We start from the raw sequence: 21,071 nt of genomic DNA on the forward strand, positions 1-21,071 counted from the left end.
TTTCATTAACATACGTATATGCATGTGTGTGTAACAGGGAATGATGATGAGAGAACCCAAATCATCAAAAGCATAACTTGGCTGAGTATGGACACTAAGGACCTGAAAGTAAACCGAGGGTTGGGTATCTTGAGTCACACAATGAACTATCCATGCCTTACTTAGCACTGTGATAGGCAACAGCTCAGAGAACTTATGTGGAAACCATGTTGTGTGACGGACATGAATGAGTACACATACACTTAACACATCTCTGGCTGAATTACACGGCACATTATATGCATGTCTCTTTCCCCAAAAACTATGCAGTTATGGGGATTAACTTCAAAACTGTAAGTGAATTAAAATTTTCTCCACAGTTAACAGAAACTCACAGGTTAAAAGGTTATTTTTTTTTTTTTCTGCAACAGCAACAAAAAAAAAAAGCCTAGAAACTGAAATTCTCCAAGAAAATTCTTTATTTGGGTTCAACCTAAAATAGTTTAAATTTGATATCTCTTTGTTAGAGAAAAGAAATCTCCAATTATATAGACTTAATAGAAAAGTACTGAATTTGCCATTTCCAAGAGAAGATATTTTTTGCATGCGTTGGGCATCTACCACAGTAACCCAAAAGACTACTTGCAGTAAATATAAGTGTCACAGCTCTGAATCTGAAATGCCCAAAATCAATTTCCTAACTTAGAAAGTTGTCCTTCTTAGCATAACGCATGATCTGACTATTCATAATGTTTGAAAACCATGAAAATACAATTTTTGGCATGCGCACCACGCTGGAAAAGGATTTGTTCCTCTGAAAACACCATTTGTAAGATTAAGCAGAGCAGAGGGCACCTCTGTGTGTGAACAAGCAGGTAGGTGTCTCATGGTTTCTGCAAGTCCTCTCCTTCCTTAATGGGCCAGTACTGATGCCAGCAAGGGGAGAGTCCAGGCAAATGGCTCAGCTTATGACTTAATTTTCCACAGCTAAGAAAAGAAAATCACCAAAATTGGTTAGTTTGAAGACCAACAGTTGGGGTTTACAAGTCCACTTACATGATAATGAACCAAGAACCCTATACATAAGAAGAACAATAGCAACCACAGAACACCATAGAGAAACATGAACAATTCCCAGGGTCAAAAATGACACACTGCAGTTCGTGGGTCTTGGGTTTTCATTCATTCTGCCACTGTGTACATCCCTAGATGAGAGGACAGCCATCCCGCAGCCCATGCTATTAGACTGACATGAGATTCAAACTTGACTTTGTGTTCTATTCAAGAACACAGTCTATTTCACTCATGTCAAATGAGGAAACCTAAGCTAAGAAGCCTGTGCACCACCATCAAAATGTCTATTTTACCTCAAGAGTTCTTATTCCAATCTCTCTCTTTCTCTCTCTCTCTCTCTCTCTCTCACACACACACACACACACACAGGGTGAAAAGCGAGGATTATTATATTTGGCCATTTTTAAGACTAAGCAGATACTACAGAGTACGGGTCTCACTTACTCTTATATTAAATCCTAGAAGATCACTTATAACACCTGAGACAGCAGAAAGGATAACAACTCGTGTGATATTGTAGATTAAGGGATTCATTGTCAGTCCATAGAGTCTAAATGGTGTGTCCAACTCCTATAAAAACATGAAAGAACGGAGATGAGATCCATGGCCTCTTGATGGCCGCCACTGATTTCTGGGCTGTGTTTTAGGTCTTGGGTGGGGATGACTGCATCAGGCCATTTCCTTCATGTTCAATAGCTGCATTCAAAAAACCTCTAATGGACTCTCATCTACTTCTCCACTAGCTACGTGATTAAATGTGGGTTTGCATGGTATGCTATTTGTGATTTTTAAGAAATGTTCAGGGGCGCCTGGGTGGCTCAGTGGGTTAAGCCTCTGCCTTTGGCTCAGGTCATGATCCCAGGGTCCTGGGATCGAGCCCCGCATCAGGCTCTCTGCTCAGGGGGAGCCTGCTTCCTCCTCTCTTTCTCTGCCTGCCTCTCTGCCCACTTGTGATCTCTGTCAAATAAATAAAAAATAAAATCTTTAAAAAAAAAAAAAAAAGAAATGTTCATTTGAAAAATGTGACAGATGTCAGCAATCACCTGAACCTGGATAATGAGATGAGAAATTTTTTTCTATGTCGTCATTAACCCCAAACTATCAAATTGGTATTTTGAATGTACACAGCCTGACATCTACCTATTCCTACGGTCTCCTCCAGTAAGTAAAGCATTGATTTAAGTGTTGGTAAAAGTGTATCACGGGGTATTACTTACTTTCAATAACTTGGTAGACAGCTTTAATACATTATTTACTAGAGTAAGCTGTTCTTTCTTATTTGGCTTTTTCTCCATCTTAAGATATAAATTAATCTAAGAGAAAAAGGAAATATTAAGGCAAATCTCACAAAAAAAGATATATACATACTGCATTAAGTCTGGCAGATTTGAGAGTAATATATTCAAATAAAATACATTTTGAAATTCCTGCAGTTATTTCTACAGAATACGTATGTCACATGCCCTACACCCCACCCCAGTCAGTCACATCTGGCAAAGAAAAGCTATTTAGTGGATTTAAAAAAAATATATATATATATATATATATATATACACAAAAAGTGTAATACTAATTATTAACACAACAATTAACATATGAATTCCTTCAGTTCAAAAGCTCTGTCTTACTCTTTTTGGTGTCTCCCACATAAACTAACGTCCTTGGGAAACACAAATGAGAGGTAGGAAGATAGCTGCTGCTTTTCACTTGCTATATTTCCTTATCTTTTCTCTGCTAGGAAATATTCCCCACTATAATTCTAAGGCAAAAAAAAGAAAATCTAATGATACCAAATGTTTTTATTTATAACTTATGGATAAACATGAAATCAAAATTAAACAAACAAAACCCCTTTAGACTACTCTGTATTTATAAGAAACATTTCCCAGTCTTAAAATCCAGTCGCATACTAAAGAGCAAGCATTTTCCAAACACTGAATGTATTCTACAGCTGATAGAGAAGAAATCCAAGAAGTTTATTAAACATGCTTAAATGACAAGTACTACAAAGATCTAATATTTGATGTGGAATATGTCATTAAAAACATGCTCCATTACCACCAATAAAGATAACTTTATAATATACAAAATACTTCCAATCCATAAGATCTTAATTCTAACAATTCTGGGAACAGGTGGAGAAGATTATTACCCTCATTTCACGAGGAGGAAACACTATAGTAGCAGAGTGACTTGTAAGTTCACACAGCTAGAAAGTGCTAAATCTAAACTCAACCTTCAATCTTCCACACAGACTTTATTATGCCATCTCTAACCATAGCACCAAGTTGACAAGGACCAACCAATACCTGCTCAGTAAGTAATATTGAAACATTGCTGTATTTCTTATTGGTTTCAGACCCCAGTGAAGCAAGACGCAGCAAGAAAAGTAGTAAAGCTGTTTCCCAGATCAAAAATTCCCAATTATAAGCATCATTCAGGAAAGTTTTATGCCCTTGGAGAACCTATACAAAAGACCAAAAAAAAGTTACGTTTTTCATTTGTCTCCAAATCTATGGTTCCCCTCCTTTATTCTAGCAATTTAAAAAGATTTAGAAGTTACCAATATTTTATACTCAAAGCAGAAGAGTTTTAATACTCATATAAAGCATTATCTTTTTAACTAATCACTGTTTCTTTAAGTTCCTTGATTTTTTCCTTTGCATGAAAGATAGCAAAAGTCTGGGAGTAACAAAGGAGGAAAACATACAACAAGTGAAGTAAGACAAACACATTTCCAGCCTTTTAACCAGTAGTATGCCCACTCATGATTATTTGGTGACCATTTTACAAAGTATTAAATTTGCATTTATCTGACTAGTAGGGCTTCCTAAAACATGTGGCCCACCCTATTAGTATGACTAGAAAATCCTGAGGATCAATTCTTTACTCCATTTGAGGACATGAATAACAAGAGCAGCAGCAGAAGCTACCAGTTAGCAAATGCCTGTTATGTGTCAAGTTTTCTGTAAAAGTCTTTGGTTGTTTCAAAATTTACTCAAGTCAGCCCAAGGTAAAATGGGATTGATTGAAAAATATACAGAGAACCCTCACTGAAACCAAATGCTGGCCTTCGGAAAACCAGGAGGTCCCAGAGCAGCTCCCTTCTCCATCTCTCTTCCTGGAGGGCCTTTGGGCTCTCATCACCACTCCTCTTAGCTAATTCTGTTGCCTTGCAAGAACCTCGTTTACTGCACCCCTGACTTTGACTTGCTCCAGTTTTGGCTTATCATAGCACCCTACTGGCCCCACTGACCCCCTACAGACCTTCCTTCTCCAAAGTCCACTACTGATATCTCAGCTTTTCAATTCTAGTTTTCAAAAGAGGGATACATTTAGCTTGGTCTGGGTAAAGTGTTCACCCCTGCCTATAACCAGGGGATGAAAGTAACAACTATAGCAAACTAGACCCACCTCTTCACCAGGGTGGTTGGTTTATAGCAGTAGATAACACACAAACCATAGTCAAATGGCTATAAAACCAAACACAAAGAAAAACTCTTAATACCAGCCAGAGATGCCAGGGGGAGGAGGGTAGGGAGAGGGCGGTGGGGTTATGGACATTGGGGAAGGTATGTGCTATGAAGTATGTAAACTTGGCGATTCACAGACCTGTACCCCTGGGGCTAATAATACATTATATGTTAATTTGAAAAATAAAAAATTAAAAAAAAAAAAACAGCCAGAGAAAAAGGACATTACTTTCAAAAGAGCAGCAATAAGACTAACAGCGAACTTCTCAGGATAAAACATGGAAATCAGAAAACAAGAGAATCCTAAAGGTACTGAAAGCAACTGGCAACCTAGAAATGTATTCTCAGCAAAAACATCCTTTAAACATGAAAGTGATAAAAAACATTTTCAAACAAACAAAAACAATTCATCATCAAACCAATTATGCAAACAGGAGGAAAATAATCCCAGAAAAAAACAGAAATGCAAGAACTAATGAAAAGGGTAAATATGTAGGTAAATATAAATGAATAATAAACTACAAAAAATAATAATCTTGTGGGTTTAAAATATATGTAAAATTTAAATGAAGGACACTACTAATGGGTGAATGGGTAAATGAGATAAAGTGTTCTAAGGTCCTAGCATTATCAAGGGAGCAGAAATTAATAATTTATTAGACTAAATAAACTAAGGATATACGTTGTAATCTCTGAGATCAGTAGTAGTAAAAGAACATATAACAAGTTAACCGAGAGGATTAAATGGAATACTATAAAATATTAGATTAATAAAAGATGGCAAGAAAGGAAAGAAAAAGAAAAACTAATAAGTAGACTAAATAAGAACTAAACAGGGGCGCCTGGGTGGCTCAGTGGGTTAAGCCGCTGCCTTCGGCTCAGGTCATGATCTCAGGGTCCTGGGATCGAGCCCCGCATCGGGCTCTCTGCTTGGCGGGGAGCCTGCTTCCTCCTCTCTCTCTGCCTCTCTCTCTGCCTGCCTCTCTGCCTGCCTCTCTGCCTGCTTGTCATCTCTCTCTGTCAAATAAATAAATAAAATCTTTAAAAAAAAAATAAGAACTAAACAGTATTTTATACATGGTAATTACATTAAATAATGAGCTAGACAATCTAAAACACTAAGTCTGTGAAGCTGGATTAAGACATAAGCAATCAAAAAAAAAGAAAAAAGGAAAAAGGATATGTTGATTACAGGAAACATGACTCAAATATGAAGACAAAATAAATGAAAGGGTAGGCAAAGACAACATGCAAAAACTAACCAAAGGACAGCTGGTGTAGTTAATACCAAACACAGTAGACTTTAAGTTAAGAAACATTAGATTCAGAGACGTAAGATCATGAAAGATAAAGAACAGCCTGACACTTTTCCAGGTTAAAGAAGACTAAAGAGACAAGATAACTAAATGCACCATGTGGTCTTGGGGTGAGAAAAAGTAATTATGAAGGTCATAAAAGCCAGCTTGAAAATATACAACGTGAAAACTGACAGAAATAAAAGGAATAAAAGAGAAATTCACCATCACAGTAGACTTAAACACACCTCTGGCAATGGCTGACAGAATAAGAAGACCAAAAACATGATTAAGGATGTTGGAGATGCGGGTAACACAACAAATAAACGTGGACTAATTTACATAGAGAGAATGCTGCTCACCCAAACAACAGAACACAAGATCTTTCAAAGTGCTGATGGGGATTTAATAAAACTGAACATATGTCAGATAATAAAGCAAGCCTCTACAAATTTCAAAGGAGTGAAAACATTCAGAATATGTTCTCTGACCACAGTAGAATTAAGTTAAAACTCAATAAATGGAACAATACAAGCTAAGCCTGTAACTTCTTGTAATGAAGAAAGTAGAGAAGTCCACCCCCACACCCCCCAAAAAGATACAGGGACCTGTTGAAAGGATACAGGAGGGAGCTTCAAGGGGAGCTTCAGTGGGAACTGGCCAAATCTGGGACAATTTAGCCATCAAAAGAAATGCAATAATAGATTACAATCTATTCGATAAAAATCAGAATGTATGAGTCCATGATGGAAGGAAGGAAGGAAACGAAGAAGAAACAAAGGAAAGGTCAACCATAGAGTGACAACTAACAAACGTGTGGAAGGAAAGATGGAATCAGAAAAATCGCTATTCTGTAACCCTCATGGCATGACAGTTTTATCACCAATCAAAAATTGCCAACTAAAATTAGAGTGATCTTAGAGTCTCAAAGCACTCAGAATTACTTTATTCTCATTTCAAAAGTAAGGAAAATTAACAAGTATTCAAAATAGCAAAAGAAATTTAGATACATTTAAAAAAAAATAGATATTTCAATACAACCATGCTGGTGCCTTGCTCGTGAGAAACAAATCTTCATCATACACACACACACACACACGCGTCTAGAATAGATAGTTACTCTTATTAGAATTTCCGTTCTTCATTAAAACAAATATAAAACTCTTACCTGGGCACAGCAAATGAAAGCAATTGAAAGAGTCAGCAAGAAGACTGAAGATACAACCACATCAACTGAACGCTGCGGACCCCGTCTCTGTGGAATAAGACACATAGGTTAGGATTACAGTTAGAAACAGCAATGGCTCTCACGCCATTCACATACTGAATTTTACTACATGAATGTGAGAATAAATGTTTATAAGAAGTTTCTGGCATAGGATTTTAATACATTTTGGACATGTTTCACTTGAAGCACTGAAATTCATTGCTGTTCCAAATTAAGAGTATGAGTGATTCACTGATGTATTTTCAGCTGGAATATTTTCCAAAAAGTCAGAAAAAGATGCAACTTTCAATTTTTGATTCTGCCCTAGGAATTTATTTTGCCTTTTCCCTTTCTAAGCTCTTATTTAGTTACTTCTAACAGCACAGCAGACAGATCACTTCCAGCTTGGTGTCCAGCATGTCTGGCGACCACTGATACAATCCGCCCAGTACACACGACTAACTCCACCACCCACTGAAGATCTGCTGCCAGCAAATTCAGTGAGCGGGCTCCCTGCATGTTTTTGCACACACTCTATGTTAGTCAGGTGAAACTCACCTTTAGAAAGGAACGCAGTGATAACCATATCTTAATGTTCTCCACTTTTTTAAGTCTGAAATGAGGTATTTCGTATTTCCTAGCTTTCCTGGCAGAGGTAATATGGCTGAAGAGTTTTGCAAATAAAAATCTCTAGAAGGGTTTAAAAAAAATCATAAAGTAAAAGGTATAAATGTGTCTCTGTGTACATATTTATATAATTGCAAGCAATATTCCCCATATATAAAAGATAATAAAAGATGAAATTGATCACTTAGATCATCAATAGCTCATGGCCCTGTTGCTTCCAAACCACATTCCATTGTAATCTGTGTCTCTATAACATGGTACACTCCTGACATTTTTAAGGAATATTCTTGACAGACCTTTGTGAATTCCCAGCTTCACAAACACAAACATTTACAGGATTCTGGTTTAGTCCCAAATTAAATTTCCATGAATGGAATCATTTTTTTTGCACATAACACCAATATATCAAGTCCTCAATTCCAAATTCTTATAGGAATTCAACAAATCTATTTCTCACTTGATTGTTTTTCACAGAAACATTTTGACTTTGAGGATAACTACACATGTCATGGGCAAACGGGCACAGAGGCACACTGAGGTACAGGTGCGATGCGGTCAGCCAGGCTGAGTCCCTGCCTAAGGCATTTACTCCTACACATGAGCTCAGCGAAATGCCAGATTATAACATGTCAATTGTGAATAACCGATACCACAATTGTTAAACCCACAAATACCAAAAGCCCATTCATCAATCCTTCATTGCCCACATTAACTTTTGGAGAGAGAACAAATCAAGAAAAGAAAATCAACTCAATGAAATATTAAACGCAAAAGCAGAGGCGAGAAATTTTACTTAACTCTCTACTGACCTGTTTATACGTTCTCTCTGCCACACACATCATGAAAAAAAAAATCCAAGTAAGACACAATCGTTCAAAAAAATTAATCATAGACAAAATAATGATAGGTGTAACAGGTGGTGCCCCACAAAAAAGAGTCATGATCTCCTCAGCTGAAATGGATTTTAGCTGGTCAAGGCTCTTGTCACGGAAAAGTCGATGTAAGAAAGGAAAAAATGCTAATCCAATGGTGACGACATTTCCCAGCATCTGATAACCTACTCCCTGCTGATATGCATTCACCTGGGGATTAATTTAAAATGTCCAACATTATTACACAGTTAAATGGAGTTACCAAGAAGTATTTACCAAGTACTACTTAGATTATTAAAAACTACCTGTTGAGGCGCCTGGGTGGCTCAGTGGGTTAAGCCTCTGCCTTTGGCTCAGGTCCTGATCTCAGGGTCCTGGGATAGAGCCCTGCATTGGGCTCTCTGCTCAGCAGGGAGCCTGCCTCCCCCTCCCTCTCTGCCTGCCTCTCTGCCTACTTGTGATCTCTGTCAAATAAATAAATAAATAATCTTAAAAAAAATACCTGTTTTATAGCCAAAAGAAGTACAAATAAAGATGATTTATCACTCTTTGATTTCATTAAAAATCAGGCTTAAATGAGATAAAGAATATTTGCCGAAGTATACCTGAATAATGATTATGTTCACAGAGAACACTGTAACAGATCTAAAAATATACTCAAGTAAAGATTCTAACTACAACATGAAAAAAATACATATTTGTGCTTCAAAGGCAGAGTCAGTACTTTGGTCACTGAATAGAGCCTATGAAATAGCTGGTCATTAAACAGGTTTTTGGAAAGGTTTGAAAAACTCATGAAATCTTACCCTGCTCATGATGATGCCACTTATTTCCAACACAGACATATCCATCTTTTTGCACTCACTCCCTTCCCAGATTATTGCACTAACTCGATCAGAGGCAGGACTTGAGTTCTGAAGCCAGAATAAGTGGTTCTAAAAGAAAAAAAGAAAAAACTCTTTCCATCCACCCTTCTTTCTTTCCTCTGTTGGATCTTTCTCACCACTGTTCAGTTCTCAGGCCACATTCACAGTGCTGGACCTCATCATTCCATTCTCTCCTTCCGAGAGCTCATCATGCCCATAGCTGCCTCCGTGATGCTCACCTCTGGTCCCTTTTTCTTCAATAAGCCAATATCTGACCTGGAGTGAGACTAAATGTCTTCTGTGATGATGGGAAGTAGAATTCCATGGTCTTCAAGGTGGCTTCCCCATCTAAAGTCTGGAAGTGAGCCTAAGCTTGGTTTACTCATGGCATGCTAAGGAGAAAAGTATTTCTAGAGCAGAGTGACTGTACTGGAGACAGCAGGAAGTTAGGTAGGGAAGCTGCTAATAAGTCTTACATGTTACATGAATGACTGAGGAATTAAGCCTTTCTCTGGCCTAATCAGGAACACGGAAAAGCATAGAAAACTCAAGAGGAGAAAGCTCAAGATTAAAAAAAAAAAAAAAAAAAGTGCCATTTCCTTCTGCTATGTAAGCTCTTATTCTTCAAGTACCAACTCAAGTCCCATTTCACCACGGTCAGCTCATTGGCACAAGTCTCACTATTCTGCCCTTCCCTGAAATTAAAGACCCTTAGAGTCTATATCAGACAAATTAGCATGTAATTATAGTACTTTTCTAATGTCCTCTACTTATTTCCCCTATAATCATCTTGTCCTCAAGCTAAAATATAAATTTCTAAAAAAAAAAAAAAAATGATCACATGGTGTATTTCTTCTCTTTTTGCTACAATGCTCAGTACAATGCTGATGAGCATCTACTGATTTATTCATTGGTGATGCCAAAAAAATGTATGAAGTGCCAACTACGTAACATGCGCCCCAGATACAATGGAGAACAAGACAGACACTGTCCTTGACACCAAGGAGATTACAGACTGATGGGAGACATAATTAAATAAAGTTACTGCACAGCATGACAAGGGAAAGAAAGAGGGCTTCAGGAGCAAATGAGAAAGGCTTCCTAAGGAAGGATCATTTAAGCTAAGACCTGAAAAAGACAAAGGAGTGAGCTGAAGGAACAGTATCAGAGAAAGTGCGTTCTAGGCAAATAAGCCAGAGGCACATGGGGAGTGGTACGGCCCTGAAAGAAGTTCAACTGCGGTAAAGTAGAGCACGTGAGAGTTGGGGGACGAATGATCAAAGATGAGACTGTACTGGAGTGAATAAAGAAATGGAAGCAAATAACCCCAATGGGGGAAATAGCAGTTAAAGGATTTTAAGGGGAATGACATGATCGCGGCTGCAGTATGGAAGAGCAGACGAAGGGAGCAAGCCCACAAAAGCTGTTAATGATCCAGATAGCCCCTAGCAGGGGACACACAAGTAGACAGAGAGATATTATTCAGTGGAGTTAAGACGATGTGAGGACCGATTAGAAACATGCTGGAGAAGGAGGGGTTTCCCAGGTTTCTGCCTTTGGTGGTTAGTAGTAGATTCAAAAATATGGAGAATAAAAGAGCAGGATAGATAGGGGAATTGGGAATGATGAATTCCTTTTGATATGGTGAGTTTCATGTTACCTTACATCTGCCTTAAAATTATACTGAAAATCCCAAAAGTGCAAAGGACGTCAAGATCATCAGGATGCTATGCAATGGTTACTGTATTACGATATTACTAATTATGTTACTCCTAGGGCCAGTGTAATGTAGATGAATCATCAGACGAAATATAAATAATCTTTAGATTCAAGCTTTGATGGCAAAATTGAAAGAAAAAAGGCTTAAAGCTTTAATGAAAAAGTGTACGTGGATTCTGGTTAGTCTTTAAGAATTGTATACATCTAATGAAGCAACATTTTTTTTCATAAAAATGTGTAACTTAAGTCAATGGTAACCTAGAGTCTAGAAAATTCACTAATTCAACAAATGAATACCCACCACCCACTATTTATAAATCACTGTGGAAATATATAGCCTAAATGACAACAACCAAAGCAGAAGAAATGATGACTTTGCCCCAAACATCTGGAATGCTGATTTGAGACCCACTTCTTTTTTTTTTTTTATTCTTTTTCCAATTTATTTATTTTCAGAAAAACAGTATTCATTATTTTTTCACCACACCCAGTGCTCCATGCAAGCTGTGCCCTCTATAATACCCACCACCTGGTACCCCAACCTCCCACCCCCCCGCCACTTCAAACCCCTCAGATTGTTTTTCAGAGTCCACAGTCTCTCATGGTTCACCTCCCCTTCCAATTTACCCCAAAGCACATACCCTCCCCAATGTCCATAACCCTACCCCCCTTCTCCCAAACCCCTTCCCCACAGCAACCCACAGTTTGTTTCGTGAGATTAAGAGTCACTTATGAGACCCACTTCTAACCATTCAATCTATCCATCAGTGAAAAAAGCTCTCTCATGAAGTAACAATCACTCCGGCTCTAGAAGTATTTAAGCAGAGGCCACTGATCATCTGATGGGGATACTAATAACAATGCTAACCTTTTTTCAGGTGCTCACTCTTTGCCAGACATTGTGCTAAGCACCTTCCTATTACCTCGTTAGATCTATCACAATAGTCCCAAGAAGTGGTAACTATTATTACCACTTGAGGAATTCCTACATTCATTGGAAGGTTCAAATACCTTCTAAGGAATCTCTAATTTCAGGCTATCTGATTTTGTGATATTAATATAAAACCTAAAATTAAAAGCATCACTTGGTTTATACATTATTAGAAAAGCAAACAATGCCATTTCTTAGTAATTCATATATAACACTGTCAGTCTGCGAAAATATAAGGTTGATAGACCAAACAACCCCACTCACATAAAATGAACATTAAGGATCATTCTAAGGAAAATAATGAGAAAAAGTATTATGAAGAAAAACTTAGGTTAGGGCAACTTCAGAGAACTCCCCCCACCCCGTGTTCTAATACCAACATCTTCACTCACAGACTATACTCAATTTCCTCATCTCTAAATTAGAGATAATAATAGTATCCACCATATACGACTATAATAAAGTCAATGGGCTAATATGGTACCTGGCCTATAAGTACAATGAGTATTACCTATTATTACCATCACCTTTACAGACCTGCTGAAAAACATCTTCTTTGGGGTCACGTTTGGTCCCTGAGTGAAGGGTATTCACATGGGCCCCCTCACTGTCACTGGTGACAGACGATCGACACTCTGGGCCATGCAGCAGGTCATCCCATAGCATATCCTCAGTCTCCGAGTCATGGCGGGTGCTCTCTGAGTCTCTTCTCGACATGTGGAGGCTTCGGGAGCCACCACTCATGCCCGACCTCGAGCCCTTTCAAGGAAAACAGAAAACCAAAACTTTATATATTTTTTTCATTCTTTTTTAAAAGCAATCATCTATCTAAAATAAAAGTCAAACAAGTTATCTGTGGTGATGACTGGCAAACTTTCTTAAGTTGACCCCCACAAGGCTTCACATAACAATAATACATTTTAATAAGTCAACGTCGAACTCCAGTGACTCTCTAACAAGCAGGATTTAAAAGGACACCCTCTAAGAAGTTTTCGCCCAGTCATGAGATGGTTCCACTCACGTTCCCTGGGATGATAGTGACCTCTACATGCATATCCCGAGGATCTACCCTGGGTATGGGTGTGGCCAAGCCTACTGACATACCCAAAGTGTCCCCTAAATAATGTGAGTGTGACTGCAGATCTAGTCACATCCCGGGGACCCGGCCAAACGGAAAGGACAGTCAGACTGAAAAAAGGGTGCACAGTGCGGCTCTCCTGCAGGACAAGCATAAATATGCAAGTTTTTCCACATCCTGGACAGCCTTGTCAATCGAAGCAAAACTCACACTCCCACCATCTACCCCACTCATCTCTGAATGGTAACCTTCCAAATGGACAATAGTGAGATTTGCTGCTCTCACCTCTCAGCGGCGGAAGACAGGAATGAGGCTTGAGAATAAGGCCCATATTCCAAGTCAATATAAGGGAGCCTTCTCGTCCGCTGGGGACTGAGCAAGCCCTTACTGAGCCTCATCTCATCTAGGATGCTTTTGAGATTAGAGTCAAAGTGAAACAGCTCTTTGCTTTTTGGGGGTGAAAGGCCACAGGAAAGCTGCCAGACAGGTAGACAGACAGGCGGTGGCGGGGGAGGCCAGGCTGACAGAAGCACTACTTTAGGACAACCAGTAAAAAAAAGCAACGGATAAAGATATGACACTGGGGACCAGGCCTGGAACAGTCACTTGTCAGAAGGCTACCTTACCTGACTGAAGGCTGCCGATTCAAATTCTGATTCTGCCAGACTATCCGAATCCCGAACCGTGTGACACCACTTGGGAGTGCTTTTCTTTACCTGACAAAAATGAAGCCAACCAACAAAAGGAAAACATGTCCAACATCTTGTGACTATTCAGTGATCTGGGGATCGATGCCAATACTTTTACGAACTCAAAATTACCTGAGTGTTGAGGTGCCTGGTAAGTATGGATTTTCTATTCTTCACTTCACAGCCGTTGTCACTTGAGGCCCCTTCCACACTCCTACGTAGCATCATCATCTGTGTCCGGGCTTCACCGTCCTCCTCACTAGACAGATCATCCGAAATCCCATTCCCCAATCGCCTGAAAGCCTCCTAAAAAGAGAACAGCAATTTCTTCCCAGGGCACAGCCCAAAATACTCCAGTAAACCACACATGCAAAAACAAAAAAAGCACGTAAAAACTAAGAAATGATGAAAGTAAGCCAAAAGTGAACAAGCCTATATATTACTCCAGTCTCAGTAAAGAAAAACAGTGAACTCTTGGAACTAAACAGGTTCATAGACATACTACGTAGAGGATAGAAGCACAGGTTTGTGTCTGGGGCACGGCCCTTCTCCTCACTAGCGTGTAACTGGAGGCAAGTCACTAACCTGAGGCTCCATTTCCTCATCTGAACAGTGACGGTAATAAAAGCACCTATCTCACAGAGCTATGAGAACAATGAGTTGACTTACTATGTATAAAGCACTCAGGACAGTGCCTAGTTGCAGTAATGGCTCAAGAATATTAGCTATTTTTGTAATTACTACATGCCACCATCTAACAAATGAGAACATATTTAAGATGATGCAATCGAAGGGTAGTTTCAGAGCTAGACCATCTCAGCTACACCTAGAAGATAGTCTCCCAAACCCCTCTCATATCATCACTACATCTCTGCAATACAGCCAGGGGTCTCTCCATGGATCTGTTGATGATACCTCCCGGCCCACTGCTGAGGCTGGGTCAGCAGCCAAAGAAATAACGTGCTCTCGTTCCAGAAATTAAAAGAATAAACTACAGTCCTCGTGTGTTATTCTCCTTTTTGTGTTCTGTGGTTTCACATTTCACTTATTTGTTAAGACAAATTACACAAACCTATTAGAATCTACTTGACATCTCTAGCAGAATCTAAGAATGGCCAAATATTACACAGGAAAGGAAAGATTTTGTTATATATAAATATATGTTTGTATATAATCATCTAACTCTTACCCTGTGGCACTTTTCTCCATCTGAAAATTTTGCTTTCTCTCTTGTTTGCCACATTTTAATCTCTGGTCGACACTGTCTCTTCTTAATGATAGGATGCAGACAACTTGAGTCATTGTCCGTTTCAGTCCCTTTGTTACTGATTAGTTTTACTCTTTTACTCCTAATTTTAAAAAAGAAAAAAAAAGACTACTAGCTTGTTTTCTAAAAGTAGTATATTTCACGAAATCATTCGCATTTGAAGAATTCAAGTTGATCCTTGAACAACATGGGTTTGAACTGCAGGTTCCTTATTCGTGGATCTTTTAAAAAAAATACCATATAGCGTTACAGATGTATTTCCTCTTCCTGATGATGTTCTCAATCACATTCCTTTCCCTCTAGCTCACTTTATTGTAAGAATACGGTATATCATACACATAACACACAAAATATGTGTTTATCAACTATTCACATACTATTACTAAGGCTTCCAGTCAACAGGCACCCCTAGCCCCTGCACTCAAGGGTCAACTGTGTATTATTCTGGAAATCAAGAAAATTCAGAAACCCCATTTTTCAGGCTTCTGGCTTGCCTAGGTATCTCTAGTCTCCAAAGAGGCACCATAGTTAATTTCGAGAGTAAGCCTCTTCTTTTCTGTTTTGCAAGGAAGTGGGTTCAGTCTTCCCTTCACCCTCTCAGACAGGGTGCCAATGCCTACCTCACATCACCTGTTTATGTCACTCGAAGAAATGTCTTCCCTGTCCTGTCCCTCAAAGACCAGCAATTCTTGACTTCAAGACTCCTGCTGACTACTTCCCCCCTGAAAAATCATTCCGTCTGCTGGACAGCATGGCCTTTAGTCAGCAGGTAATATTCAGATATTTTTACATTGCTATGATTGCATCATCCTCTTATCTTCCTGATTAGAGAGTAAAAGCACCAAAAAACAGGGATGCCCAGTAGGGCACACAACGTTCAGTACAAAGAACCCCAACTAAAGAGTATAACCTATCTTAAGAAAAGTATGTGAATATATACAGGCATCCCCCACCTTTCAAAAGTTCACAAAAGTAAATCAAAAATTTGCTTTTCTGAGAGACCCACATCAGGACCAGTGTTGGCTAACCAGAAGAACTCTGAAGAGGATTTTTGCTTTCACAAGAGAAGGTGGAAAGTGCAACTAGCAATCAGCACTGGTTTTCCAGCAAGTCGTGACAGAAGCCGCATGCCCAGCAGCAGCGAGTGAGGCCCCTTGGAGCTCCTGCCCCAGGAGCTACACTCAGCCTCTCAGCATCCAGCCAACATGGCTTGGAACTACATCTGGGAGCATCTGTGCTTTGTCTCCACTTCTTTCATGCATCCCTTACCAAGATGCAACCTAAGGTATCAGAAAAGCCTAAGAGGGGCTATTGTTTGGGTCTGAGAAGGCTCAAAAACGTCTTCCGTATAAATTCATGGTAATTGCTTCTTTGCTTTATTCCATTTCGGCCTGCAAAAGGCATCACAGGAACTTTCTACTTTTGGAAAGGAGGGAGAAACGCGTACCTCATCTTCGAAAAAGGAGCAGGAAGAGCACTTTATTTTTGAGTCATAATCATTAACAGAGGACAAAATAAGTATTTCTTCAAGTCATGCTAGTGTTGTCATGACACTGTAAAATTGTGAAGGAGATAGAATTTGTCTTGGATCCATTTCCCTTTCTGACCTACAGCCCATCAACACCAGCTTCCTGCATGCCATTTCTAAAGAGGTATCAGCTTTCACACTGAAAAATACCTGATCCTTTAAAAATTCTTTTCTCCCTCAAGATGTCAGCCAATATGGTTTAAAATATTTACCCTTTCTAAGTATTTATATTTCTGTAAACTTGTGATCTAAAATGTCATTAAAGATTAAATAGAATGAAATTTTTATGGTAGAATCCTGGACTTATGGGGAACCTGACAGACAGTGGAGATATATGGAGGAAGCAAATCCTTCTAGAACCGTTAATGCTCACACCACAATTATAATATGCTTACACTGTGTTCTCCTACTTAGATTACCTACTAGGTTAACACTGATGTGAACATAAAACCAAATAAACATTCCAGTGTGATACTTTCTCACCTGTTCCCAAAGAGAGTCTCCCAAAATCCGCCAATAAAGGGAATAGACTCCAAAGCTTCTACTCCTCTGACTTTATCAGAGGAGTTATTTCCATTTTCTCGGCTCCCATCACCATTGACAGTTTTCCGTAATTTTCTACAAACAAACACACACACACAAATTCAACAACTTCAGATTATTCAAGAACTTTTATATTTCTGCCCTAAATATCCTTACAGAAATTGATACCAATGGATTACAACGTGAAATGAATTACAGTGAATTTCATATAATGAGGATAAATCATGCAAGAATGTTTCTGACTGAGGGGCAAAACTGGATTTCAAACCAAAGTCTTAGGCTATCATTCTGTTCAATATTTATTTATTATTTTAAGGATTTTATTTATTTATTTGACAGAGAGAGAGAGAGAAAGAAAGATCATAAGTAGGTAGAGAGGCAGGCAGAGAGAGGGGGAAGCAGGCTCCCTGCTGAGCAGAGTGTGATGTGGGACCCAATCCCAAGACCCTGAGACCATGACCTAAGCCGAAGGCAGAGGCTTAACCCACTAAGCCACCCAGGTGTCCCTTATTTTGTTCAATATTTAAGGAAATGGAACTGATATTTCAAAATATTATTTAAAGAAAATTTTCGCATCTATGACCAACAGTCTTTTCAGGAACACTCAACACTACTAGTAGAAGGAACAATTCCTTTAAATATGGATGTCAAAAATCAATGCATTGGACACACTTCATCAGAGAACACAAAATAATAGCAACTGATCACTTTGTATGGCTACCTGAAGCAGTTAAAAGATATATCCTATAAATCACCAATGGGATATATCGCATGTGATTTCCTTAGAAATCATTCAATTGATTTTTTCAATTCAATTCAATTTTTCAATTCAATTAATTGAACAGAATTATCATGGAATCCTTTTTTTGAAAAAAAGTTTTGAAAATAACATTCAAAAATAAGAATAAATATGTTGAAATTCATCACACCAAATTAAAAAAAATCTTTAGTAACTGTTTAAGGGAACAAAATCTACAGATATTCTGAGGAATGATAATATAAAAAAACAAAAAACAAAAAAACAAAAAACTTTAACAGTTCCAAAACCACACATAGCACATAATCAATAAAAACATGCCATAACCTCAATGTGTAGAAATGTCAAATTCCTATTAGGTGGCTCAGTGGGTTAAGACGCTGCCTTCAGCTCAGGTCATGATCTCAGGGTCCTGGGATCGAGTCCCACATCGGGCTCTCTGCTCAGCAGGGAGCCTGCTTCCTCCTCTCTCTCTCTGCCTGCCTCTCTGCCTACTTGTGATCTGTCTCTGTCAAATAAATAAATAAAATCTTTAAAAAAAAAAAAAAAGCTCAGAACACTTAGAAATCCATTTTTATTATATACCATTGAAAAAAAGGTAAAAATTTTAGTAGCACTAACCTAATGTACTAACACCCATATTTATACAGTGAATTTTCAATTTGATTGAGACTATATTTTGATGAATGTGTTTTCAACATCACTATTTAAGGTAAATTTTAATAAAGTACAATATAGTATCAGATTTTTCCTTTTAAACAACTGTACTGAATGACAAAATCCTACCTGGAATTACAAGGTCATGACAATGTTTCCTATTATCAGGAAGAAAAGTGAAAGCCAAAAAAATAATTTCAAAAGGCATGCAAAACAGAAGATTTGTAATTAATTTCTTTGAGGATTTTGTAAGCATGTACAATGCCTCTCCTAGAAAATACACAACTACCAAGTGTAATTTCTCATCTTACCTTCTTCTCCGATTTCCATTGTTTCCCGATGGCCTTGTTATCTGAGTAGACACGATCTGACAGTGGACAGTTCCCATGAGTAACATAAGGCACAAGGGTCCAAGCACTTCACTTACATTCACAATAGGCATCATAAAATACAACACGAGTGCTAGAACTGAAAAGAAGAGGTTTCAAAATGTAAAATATAAAGAAAGGCTCATTTTTATATCTAATCTTAGCAATTACATAAACTTTGCTGTAAAAACCCATCAATCTGAAAAGTACGAGGAAAAAGCACATAATATTCAACAGTGCAATCCACCTGCACATCAGTTGAGTGAAAACTTGAGGCCTTAGGTCACAGAGCAAGAGAAGAATGGGTTTGAAGGATCTGCCTTTCTGTCAGTATAAGAATCTAGATACTTCAAAAGGCTCTCCACCACCAAACAGCTAAATGCTGGGTGATACATACTACGAAGTGTTGTTCTGCTCAGAGGCACAGTATTTTTCCAAGGCCCACACCTGTACCAGCAGCAGTTAGCAAAGCTGAGATTTGAACCAAGGCAACTGGGCTCTAGAGTCCTTACTCTAAATGACTATGCTATATACAGCCTCTTCGTACATGCATATGAACTGTCCAAAGAATCAGTGGTGAAAGGAACAGGAAAACATCAAAAATTACGTCCCAAAAAATCCAGATACAATTTCACAAATAAGTTCTTTGAGACTTTAACATAAGGATAATTCTTGTGATATATCAACTATTCCTATGTGGAGAAAAAGCTAGCAAATTCGTTTCATACCCTAACACCCTATCACCCAATTATAACAATGATAGCACCAAAACAATAAACTACAAACCTTGCTGGCTTGTGAATGTGGACAGAAATTCACTACTGAAAGGCAGGCACTGTGAATGAAGGGATTTTCATCTATTTGGCTCGCTGCTATAGCTAGATCAGTAAGTAGCACATAATGGATACTAAATATTTGTTGAATGAGTAATTAAAATACCATAAATCTGAATAATTCACCGAAACCATGCAGGGTTTATGCTGGAAGGAAAAATATCTCAGAACCTTGGTAGAACAATACATGTATAGACATGGTAGGCATTTACATATTTGTAGACTGAAATGATTTAATCTGATAATTTAATAACATGCAATTTGGGTCACATATATACAAATTATCCCAATTGACAATTGGGTAAAAGGCCTTGTCCCTGATTCCTGGGAGGTAACCTCTAAATCCTTGGAATTTCTCAAGTGATGGAAGTTATTCACAGAGGGCCTCTTGGACCAAACCTGATAGTTCATGCCAACAAGGTGACTATGGACGGGGTTAGCCATACCAGAGAAACCAACCATGTGATTAGAGGGTTGAGGCTTTGAGCCACAGTGTATCAGCCTAACCCCTGGGGGAGAGGTAGGAGGGAGGGTTGAAGACTGAGTTGCCTACTTGGCCAATGACTCAACTGGTTATGTCTATATAATAAATCCTCGGTAAAAATTCTGGATACCAAAGCTTGGGTGAGCATCCCCAATTGGCAATTGTCTATTAGTATTGCTACCCATCATGGCAAAAAGTGTACCAAATCCCTGAAAATGATGAACACTTCCTGTTTGGAATCCTCCCAAACTATGCACCTCTTCTAATTCATCCAATATAACTTTTAGAATAATAAAACTGTAATTGTAAGTATAGCACTTTCCCGAATTCTGGGAGTCATTCTAGTGAACTATCAAAGGAATCAGTAGGGGACCTTCAAAACTGTAGCCAGTGGGTCAGAAGTAAGGGTAGCATTGGGGACTCCCAAAGTGAGGCTGGTGTCTGAAGTGGGGGGAATCTTACAAAGGACCATACCTTTAACCTGTGAGTTTGGCCAATTCCTATAGTGAAAAAGCATTCCATAAAAATCAACATTTGTTCCTGATTTATAATTAATCTTAAATGTCAATCTCTTCTAAAATACTAGGAATATAAAAATGTCCCTAATATACCAAAGAGGAAATGAACACACATCATACTGAGAAAGACACTCAGAACCAGGAACAAAAGGATGAGCATTCTTACTGTTACTACTTAATGCTGCTCTGAAAATGCTGACTAATTCAATCATAGCAAATGAAATGTATGAAAAAGGAGGAGACCAGATTTTCATTATTTATCAGCAACATGGCTGTATGGTTAGAAAATGTGAAAGAAGCACTGAA

General features: G+C 38.4%; 1 protein-coding gene across 2 annotated transcripts in view; it reads right to left on the reverse strand.

Moving 5' to 3' along the window:
* Positions 1-440: 440 nt before the first annotated feature.
* PHTF1 (putative homeodomain transcription factor 1) overlaps positions 441-21,071 on the reverse strand; it is a 51,329-nt gene continuing 30,698 nt past the window's right edge. For both annotated transcript variants that reach the window (XM_044238943.1, XM_044238944.1), the window contains exons 6-19: positions 18,874-19,030; positions 17,089-17,223; positions 15,000-15,159; positions 13,943-14,116; positions 13,748-13,837; positions 12,581-12,802; positions 9,334-9,462; positions 8,465-8,737; positions 7,587-7,718; positions 6,990-7,076; positions 3,363-3,518; positions 2,271-2,366; positions 1,498-1,623; positions 441-966 (exon numbers count right to left, since the gene is read on the reverse strand). In XM_044238943.1, coding sequence (XP_044094878.1) covers positions 946-966; positions 1,498-1,623; positions 2,271-2,366; positions 3,363-3,518; positions 6,990-7,076; positions 7,587-7,718; positions 8,465-8,737; positions 9,334-9,462; positions 12,581-12,802; positions 13,748-13,837; positions 13,943-14,116; positions 15,000-15,159; positions 17,089-17,223; positions 18,874-19,030 — 1,958 coding nt within the window. In that variant the 3' untranslated portion in view covers positions 441-945. The remainder of the gene's footprint in view (positions 967-1,497; positions 1,624-2,270; positions 2,367-3,362; positions 3,519-6,989; positions 7,077-7,586; positions 7,719-8,464; positions 8,738-9,333; positions 9,463-12,580; positions 12,803-13,747; positions 13,838-13,942; positions 14,117-14,999; positions 15,160-17,088; positions 17,224-18,873; positions 19,031-21,071) is intronic.

The sequence above is a fragment of the Neovison vison genome, chromosome 2 (genome assembly GCF_020171115.1).
Source record: "Neovison vison isolate M4711 chromosome 2, ASM_NN_V1, whole genome shotgun sequence".
Taxonomy (NCBI): domain Eukaryota; kingdom Metazoa; phylum Chordata; class Mammalia; order Carnivora; family Mustelidae; genus Neogale; species Neogale vison.